We start from the raw sequence: 10079 nt of genomic DNA on the forward strand, positions 1-10079 counted from the left end.
GCTTATGGAGGATTATTTTTCTTGGTTGTGATATCTCATTTAATGCACTCTACTTCCATGGTTTTGGCAGAGTCTCATGACAAGTGCTACCACATCCCAGCCTTCTTTCCATCACTGTCCCAGCATAGTGGCCCCTAATACTCTCAGCACTGAGTTTCTGTCCCCTTGCATCCAGTTCTGTCTTTTAGTAAATTCAAGTATTGCCAGGCAAAAATAAGAAGCTGGATATAAGGCACAAGGATCAGGTTTTGAAGGAGGGAGCTAAGAACCAATTTGTAGAGGCACCACAACCATCCCAGAATATAAATTGTTTGTTTGTCTCCCACAGGAAAACGTGTATGCCCTGGAGAACAATTGGCTAGATCTGAGCTTTTCATTTTCTTCACTTTCCTTCTGCAAAAGTTCACCTTCAAGGCCCCAGCCAACCAGAAGCTGAGCCTGAAGATCAGGATGGGCATTACACTTTCCCCAGAGAGCTACTGCATCTGTGCCATCCCCAGAGCATGATGGTGGAGAAGGAGAGAAAGAGGAATTTCATGTCTCTAAAACATGCCTATGCAGATGTGAGAGGACAGAATGAAAGTGGGAAAGGAAAAATGAGCAGAATTAGACTAAGCAAATTTGATAACAGTCCTAGCCCTGCTATTTCCCTCAGAATTAGTCTGGAGCAAATAATTCACGTGCTCAATAATTTACATGTTCATCGTGGAGACAAAATGAGAATGGGGATTCCTTCTCAGAATACCCCTCTTTGTAACAATTAAAAGAAATAATGGACTTTAAATGATTTGTAAACAATAAAGCACATGATAAAATTATACATATATTGTGCCTCCTTCTTGCCTTCTTTGGCAGACATGTATTTGTGTATGAGCTGTGGCAATTTCTTGGGTTCAAGTATCACAACATAGCCAAGAAGACTTAGAAGAGGGACCTGGGGAATAGTCACGGAAGATGGCAAAAAAAAAAAGTTCCCTTTGGGAATGTTGCCTGGTGCTTGATCTTGTTTCTACCTCAGAATGAACTTGGAATTTATGGCTGCATATGGGCATATGATCTGGCTCTACTTCCTTTCATTGGTCCTGCTTCCTCCCTTATCTCTTTCATGTCTGCGAAGTTTTAACAAGGCAGGGGAAGAAGTGAAGGATGGGCCAATTTATGCAAGACCAAATGTGGCAATTTATGCAAGGCCAAATAGAGATAGGAGACAACATATGCAAGGCCAAATAGAGATAGGAGACAACATCCAAGGTGTCTCCTATCTCTAAACACTTCGGGAAGGGATTAAATTAAGTTGATTTTTGCCTCAGTCTCCCCTAATTCTAAGGACACTATGCTAGAACTCCTTTGGCTTAGGATACCATCTCCCACAACCTGGAACACTGGGCCAGCTAGGTAGTAAGCACAACTGACTGAACCTGGGAACATATTTATAGAGCAATTGTGGAAACTTTTCTGTCTTTAGAATATAAACTTGGTTCCAAAATGACAAAGAAATGACTGCCAGCAACTCAACTTCTCCAGAGCAAAGGGTCTAGGTCTGGAAAACAATAGCTTGGATAGAAATCCGTGTAAGTGGAGGTTACTAGGGAACCACAAAAGAAGTAACAGAAAAAATAAGACTAAGTGATACATAATAAATGGATCACAGAACTGAGGAGGGATGACACAGTTCCACTGACAGTAGCTGGCTAGAAACCACCTGAGAAGCAAAGTTAAACTAACATTTTTGTCACAGAGAGCAAGAAAAATGCATTAAGATGGAAAGGATCATCTTCACTGGAACCAGCAAGGAAAACACAGGACGCTGTTTCTATGGAAGATGTACTCAGCCAACAGTTGTTGAGTGACCTAAGTATGGCCCCTACAGCCACAGTTGGCAGGGTCAGCTGAGTGTTTGAACCTCGGTCCCAGTGCAGCCCCAAGTTCCCAGTGTGGATGAAGAAAAGATAATCAGGAAGCACAGCTGTCAGTTGGAGAGCAAACTGGTGGGAGTCCTGCTGAGAGGCTGTGGCTGGTGAGAACAGACAAACGTCCTGCAGTCAGAGGCCAGGTTCAGTCTGAGCTACACAGGATGGGAAGCTCACAGTGGCACCATGCCCTCACTGTAAGCAGATCTCTACACCCAGCACCACGCTGGGAACACAGTGCAACTTAGACTGCCTATATGAGCAGAGAAGTATCCTGACTGCAACTCTGCTCCTTAACCCTGGGCTAAGGAAAAGAGCCATGCATGCAAAACAATAAAGAAATCTTGCTTTTGTTATTCTCTCTTTGATTTCATTTTTTATTTTTATCTACTTTTAAAATTGTTTTATTATTTGCTGTTTTCCTCCTTCTGTGTACACACACACACATACACACACACACACACACACACACACACACACACACACCTTTATTCCATTGTGTCATCTGTTTTCTTTTACAACCATGTCTCTATGAGGCTTTGATTCCTATTGCCTTTTCTCTTCCAATAGTCTACAGGTTATAGGAATTCTCCCTTATCCTGTTATATCCCTCCTACTTTTTTCTGTATCTGCATGAATTATTTCTCTTGTGTCTTATTCATTTTCATTTTTCTTCTCTGACTTTTTCATTTATCTCCTGTCAACTTTTTCTTTAATGTTTTTATCAGCAATATAATCTTTCCCTATCCTCACTTCTGGCTGTCAATTTTGTACCCAGTTTTCCCTGTTATATCCTGCTAAATACATAACCATCACCAGGAACCCTCTCTCCTCTCCTATTTCCTCCTTCCCACACTACAGAGGAGAGCACTTAGAACAAAACATCTCCTCTTTCCCCTCTGGCATTACCTGGTCCTGAAACCCCCAGGTTTTAGATACCTAATTTGACAAAACTACTGTCGAATGTTGCTTCTCACCATTGCAGGAGATGTGGCCATCACATTTAGGGCACATTAACTGTGAGTCAAGCCTTGGTTGTGGACCAGCGTGGAGGAGCCAAGGCACATGACTAGGCTCAGTGCGGCCTAGACTGAGGTGTGGACCTAAAGAGAAGAGACTTGCTGCCTTACAGCATGAAGGTGGCAGGAGGGAACTGGGGTACACTGGTCTTCCTGGAGGATTCTTGGTATGTGACAGAAAAGTGCCCAGACAGAACTCAAGGGAACTAGTTTACATACGAACTCTCAATTTACAGTCTGTTTTGTACATAACTATAGTGTTTGCTCCTATGGTCTAAAGCATAAAACCATTAATTACCACAGATTGGCAATTTCTAAATTTCATGGACCACTCTTAGTATTACTAATTGTACTACTGTAACTAGGATACCATACCTGTCTTAACACATTCTCACTTGGGTAATAATGCCAGGAAGTAATGAGGTAATAACCCCACCAAAGCCCTAGAAGGCAAGATGGAGGACAGCGTCAAGCAAAAGCAATACCCCACTCTCAAGAAACAGAGAAGGCAAGATCTAGGGATGAACACAAACCAAAAATCTATGACACATAAGACATCCCTGAAGAACAGGCTTTACAGAAAGGCTCTATTTTCAGGGATAGAGCTACCTACTATCAAAATTTCACAACATCTTTCACTGAACTAAAAATAAAGAGTGAATTCTGAAATAGAAGATGACAAGAAAACAGAGAAAAAGGCAATATCAGGTCCCCTTCCTATACAGAACAAATCCAGGAGGCATCAGCATAGAAGAAATTAGGAAGTCACACACCTGAAACCTCTAAAATGGTTGAAACTGAAGTAAAGAAACAAATCCAGAGGGGTATAGAGGAAATCAGAGCAGAGATATTCTCTCAGGTAGAAAAAGAAATAATAACTATAAGGAAAGAATTAATGAGTGTATCAAAGAACACACTGACAAAAAATAGGGAGCATAAGAATTCTGAAAACTAAATGAGGAATACATGAAAAAATACAATGCATGAAACAGATTCAAAGAGATATGTATGAAATTTAAAATTCCATTAAAGGCTAGCAAAACCATTTGAATGAAACTGAGAATAGAATTTCAGACTTTAAAGCATCATTTTAGCTAGTGACCAGGAAGGAAACAGCTCTTAAACACAACAAGGAACCAGGAAATAACTCAGCAGCTACAAAATGATGCAAAGATGTTCAACATAAGACTAATAGATGTCAATGAAAATGAAGGAGTCATTGCACATGGCATAAAAATAATATTTTCATACATAATAGCAGAGCTCTTCCCAAGAGAAGGAAAAGAATATGAAATTTAGACAAGTGAGGCATGAAGTACTCAAAATAGCATCAACCAAATCTACACCCAGACATAGAATAATCAAGAACCCAGAAATTCAGCACAACAGCACACTAAAAGCTGTTAGCGAAGGAAACAGATCACATTTAAAGGAAACCCCTCAGAATGCTAGTAAAGTTCTCAACACAAACCATCAAGTCAGGAAAATATGGAGTGAAGTATTATAATTTTGAAAAGAAAACAGCTTCCAACAGAAACTGATATACCCTGCAAAACTTTCTTTCAAAATTAATGGAAAAATGAAATACTCCCATGACAAAGAACAACTTAAAAAATTCAGAACCACAAAATCAATGCTACAAAAGCTAATGAAAGATTTTTACTTGATTTTATTTTATTTTGAAGAGTAAAAACAAAGCAAAAACAAATAGCAGAACAAAGACACAAACAGGATAGCATACAACAATACATATGTTACAGATTTCCAAAACAAGAATAGCTAACATGGTTGCTCTATTATTTAATTTTATCATCAAGTCTCTCATTAAGATTAAGATATATTTATGCAAGATTGGACAAATAGTTCAATATTACCACTTGCCTTCAGGAAACCTTAATTTTCTAGTCTCCACTTGGCCCACAGGAACAGTGCCAATATCACCAATTTTGTAGACATTCTGGAGAGGCAGCCACGAAGCCTTGTCAGCTGGGTGAGTGGATGGAAGGGTGTAATCCAAAGCTTCACACAATGTGGTTCCACTAGCATTGCCATCTTTATGAGTGACCTTTCATCCTTTGAACCAAGGCATATTAGCACTTGGCCCCAGCATGTTGTCACCATTGCAACCAGAAATTAGCACAAAAGTTACAGTTTCAGGGTTGTAGCAAATTTTCCTAATGTAGGTGCTGACTTTCCTTAACAATTTCCTCACATCTTCTGGCTGTAGAGTGGCTCCATGGAATACATTTTGTTAACTCTAACAATTAGTTGTTTCAAATCCAGTGTGTAAGCCAGAAGGGCATGCTCAAGGACGGGTCTGCCTATTCTTAGAGATACCAGCAGCAACTTCAAATTCACCAACACCAGCAGCAACAATCAGTACAGCACAGTCAGCCTGAGATGTGCCTGTAATCACATTTTTGATGAAGTTTCTATGACCAGGGGCATCGATGATGGTCACATAATACTTGCTAGTCTCAAATTTCCACAGGGAGATGTCAATAGTGATACCATGCTCAAGCTAGGCTTTCAGCTTGTCCAAGACCCAGGCATTCTGGAAGAAACCCTTCCCCATATCAGCAGCCTTCTCAAATTTCTCAATACTTCTTTTGTTGATGCTACTATATTTGCAGGTCAGATGGCCAGTGATGGTGGACTTGCCTGAGTCCATGTGTCCAATGATGATGATATTAATGTGAATCTTTTCCTTTGTCAGTTTTTATTTAGTGGTGGTTTTCACTACACCTGTGCTCTAACAGCAAACCCATTGTTAAAAAGCAAGGAGATATATATATATATATATATATATATATATATATATTCTGAGGACCTAATGTTTTTTAGTTCTTTATATATTCTAGATAGAAGACATTTGTTTAAGTGATCACTAGTTGAGATTTTTCCAATTTGTGAGTTGTCTTTTCACTCTGTTGATGATGTCATTTGATGTGCAGAAACTTCTCATTAAAATGAGATCCCATTGTTGATTTTTAGCAATATTTCCTGTGCAGTTTGTTTTTTGTCTATGGACTGTCTGCTTACACCTATGTCTTCAAGATTTCCACCTACATTCTCTTCCAGGAGATTTAGTGTTTCTGTTTCATTGTTTAGATCTTTAATCCATTTTGACTTTAGTTTAATGCATGGTGATAGACATCAGTCTAGGTTTATTTTTCAGCATGTAGAGAACCAATTTTTCCAGCATAATTTGTTAAAGAGGCTATCTTTCTTCCAGTGAACATGATTGATCGCTTTGTCAAAGGTAAGATGGCTGAGTATGTTTGTAATTGTATCTGTATCTTCTAATCTGTTCCATTGATCCTTGGGTTTGCTTTTTTGCAAGTCCATGATGATTTTATCACAGTACCTTCATAGTGTAATTTTAAGTCAGGATTGTAATGCCTCCTTCCTTGTCTTTGTTGCCTAGGATTGCCTTTGCTATTCTAGGTTTTTTTCTGGTTTCAGATAAATTTTGAGAATATTTTCTCTAGCTCTGTGAGGTACATTGAAGGTATTTTGATAAGGATTGCATTAAACCTGTATAATAATTTAAGAAGCGTACCATTTTCATAATGTTAGTTCTTCCTATGCAAGAGCAAGGAATATCTTTCCATTTTCTGAAATCCTTTTCATCTCTTTTTTCAGAGTATTATAATTTTCATTGTATAGATTTTTAACTTCCTTTGTTAGAATAATTCCTCCGTATTTCATTTTTTGGTTGCTATTGTGAAGGGTATTGTTTCTCTGATCTCTCTTTCATTGAGTTTTGTTATCATGTAGAGGAATACTATTGATTCTGGGGTGTTGATATTGTATCCTGCTATGCTACTGAATTTGGTTATTAATTCTAGAAGCTTCTGGGTGGAGTTTTTGGGTCTTCTGAGTAATATGTCATCTGCAAACAATGATAGTTTAACTTCTTCTTTACCTATTCTTCCTCCTTTTATTTCTCTTTCTTGTCTAATGGCTCTAGCTAATGACTCCAGAACAATATTGAACAGGATTGGTGATGAAGGACATCCTTGTCTTGTGCCTGATTTGATAGTAAAAGCCTTCAATTTTTCCCCAATTAGAATAATGCTGGCGGTTGGATTGTCATAGATGGCTTTTATCAGATTGAGGTATAGACCATTTATTACAATTTTCTTTAGGGATTTGATCACAAATAAGTTTTGGACTTTGTAAAAAGCCTTTTCTGGGAGCCTGGGGAGATAGCTCTGTGGAATATGTGCTTGCCTGGCAAGCACAAGGGCCTGACTTCAATCCTCAATTCAATCCCCCCCCTAAAAAAAAGCCTTTTCTGTAGTGATTGAGAATGATCATGTAGTTTTTGATTTTAGCTTGTTAATATAGTGTATTACATTTATAAGTTTGCATATGATGAAACATCCTTGCGTGTCTGGGCTGGATCTCACCTAGTTGTGTTGTATATTCTTCCTGATGACTTGCTATATTCTACTTGCTAGTATTTTATTGAGAATTTTTGCATCTATGTTCATGAGGGAGATTGGCCTATAATTCTCTTTTGTATGAGTCTTTCTTACATTTTGGTACTAATATAATACATGCATCCAGCAATAATTTTGGGAATATTATTTCCTTTTTCAATTTCTGTGAAGAGTTTTGAGGAGTATTAGGATTAAATTTTCTCTAAATTTCTTGTAGCATTCATCTGTGAATCCATCAGGACCTGGGCTTCTTTATGTCTGTAAGTTTTTGTTATATTTTCCATTTCCTTCTCTGATATTGGCTTATTCAGAGATTCTGTACATTGACTCAGGTTTGTTAGTTTGTACCTATCTAGGAATCTGTCCATTTCTTCTGTGTCTTCAATTATGCGAGAATAAATATTTTCAAAATACCTATTGATGATCTTCTGAACTTCCAAAGGATCTGGAAATTTCACGCTTTTCATTCCTTATTGCTTGAATTTGAGTTTTTTCTTTCCTCTTTTTAAAGAAGTTGGCTAGGGATTTGCAAATTTTATTTAATCTTTCAAAAAATCAGCTTTTGATCCATTAATTCTTTGTATTGTTTTCTTTGTCTCACTTGCATTACTTTAGGCTCTAATTTTCATAATTTCCTCATGTCTTTGAGCTTTGGGTTTGGTTTGCTCTTCATTTTCTGGAAGTTTGATGTGCTGTATTAGGTTATTTATTTGTTCTCATTGTATTTTCCTAGTGTGTGAGTTCACCTCTATAAATTTCCCTGAGGACTATTTCATTGCATCTTACAAATTCTGGTAAGTTGTGCTTCAATTTTCATTTGATTGTAGATATTTTTAATTTCTTGTTTAATTTGGTCTATAACCCATTGGTTGCAAAGAGGGTGTTATTTAATTTCCATATGTTTATGGGGTTTTGTACTTTCTTTTGCCATTAATTACCAGTTTGATTGCACTGTGGTCAGGTACTATGCATGGGACAATTTCTGTTTTCTTGTCTATATTTAGCATGACCTATTGACTAGTATGTTGTTGATGTTAGAAATCATCCTATGTGCAACTGAAAATAATTTGTATTCAGATGTTGTTGGGTGGAACACTCTGTAAATGTCCACTAAGTCCATTTGTCCAAAGACTTGGTTCAGTTCTGCTACCTCTTTGCTGATTTTTTGTCTGCTTCACCTATCTTTTTTAGATAATGGTGTGCTAAGGTCCCTTCATAAGGTCGTGATATTGATTATTAGATTGTTTTATGTCCATTAAGCTTTGTCTCATATGGTTGGGTGTTCCCATATTTGGTGCATACATATTTATGACTGTTATCACCTCCCCTTGTATTTTCCCCCTGCCCAGCATGTACTGACTTTCTTTGTCTTGTTTAATCATTCTTGGATTGAAATTCAGATTGTCTGAACAAGATATCTACTGATGCTTTTTTCTGAGCTCCTGGAACATGTAGTACTGTTTTACATCCTTTGAATTTCAGCCAGTGAATTTCTTTAGGTGTTAAGTGTGTTTCTTATATACAGAATATTTTTGGATTCTGTTTCTTAATTCACTCTACCAATCTATTTCTTTTAATTCATGAATTGAGTCCATTTACATTAGTGGTTATAATTGATGTGTATTGATTATTGTTTGTTATGTTATTCTCTTGTTGTCTGTCCCCTACTTTTCTCTTGTATTTGTTTTCCCTATTTGGTGAGTTCCCTCCATTCTCATTCCTTGAATTGTGGTCATTTAGATTCCTTTCTAGAATATCATTTAATACTTTGTGTAGGTTTGGATTTGTTGTCATGGATTTCTTCATTTCTTATTTGTCATGGAAGTATTTTATTTCTCCATTAAAATTGAAAGAGAGTTTTACAGTGCATATCAGTGTGGGATGGAACTGGTTTTCTTGTAGGAGTTGGAATACTTAGCTCCATGCATTTCTTGACTTCATACTTTGATATAAGAAATCTGAGCAGACCCAGTCCTAGCCCCAGTCTGGTGAGTGTGTGGGAGAGCTTACAGCTACCCTGAGCCAGTGGGACCGACTGTGGGTTCCAGACCAGGGGCAGGTGGGTGAGACCATCTTCCATCCCTTTGGGACACACCCCCCTCTGCAGCACCTCCCCCACCCCACCCGCATAGTAGGAATTTCTGCCACGTTCTGGGAACCCCCAGATCCAGTCCTAGCCCAGGTCCAGTGAGTGTGTGGGAGAGCTTCAGGCTATCCTGTGCCCATGGGAATGACTATGGGTCCCCAGGCACAGCGTGGGTGAGACCTTCTTCCACCCCCTTGGGATGCCCCACACGACTCAGCACCTCCCCCACACCACCCTCCAAGTAGGAATTTCTGCCTCCTTCCTGGAACACCCAGATCCAGTCCTAGCCCAGACCCAGTGAGTGTGTGGGAGAGCTGCCTCTCCCCCATACTCCACCTTGTCCCCTCCAAGCTCAGCTCAGGCCTGGCTTACATGCCTGGGGTGTAACCCTGCAGCTACAATCCCTGCAGAGAGTGTAGAGGATAGTACCACCCAGCTAGTCCAGGCACAGAACATCTGGACACAGGGGCACAACAGCTTCACCCTCAAGGGCAGCAGCAGGAAGGGGCTGAGCAGAGCAGCCAGACTCAATCCAGGGACAGCTGGCTAAGTCCAAACTTTGTAGAACTGCACCTGAACTTCAGTATGTGCTAAGGTTATAACTACAACGAAGATC

At 38.9% G+C, this 10079-nt stretch overlaps 1 protein-coding gene across 1 annotated transcript in view; it reads left to right on the plus strand.

The window, feature by feature from the left end:
• LOC101568624 (cytochrome P450 2J2) overlaps positions 1-824 on the plus strand; it is an 84881-nt gene extending 84057 nt beyond the window's left edge. The window contains exon 9 of the mRNA XM_023710164.1: positions 329-824. Within this exon, the coding sequence (XP_023565932.1) occupies positions 329-507 (179 nt within the window). The 3' untranslated portion in view covers positions 508-824. The remainder of the gene's footprint in view (positions 1-328) is intronic.
• The last annotated feature ends 9255 nt before the right edge of the window (positions 825-10079 follow it).

Source organism: Octodon degus, unplaced genomic scaffold (genome assembly GCF_000260255.1).
Source record: "Octodon degus isolate 3935 unplaced genomic scaffold, OctDeg1.0 scaffold00016, whole genome shotgun sequence".
NCBI classification, from domain to species: domain Eukaryota; kingdom Metazoa; phylum Chordata; class Mammalia; order Rodentia; family Octodontidae; genus Octodon; species Octodon degus.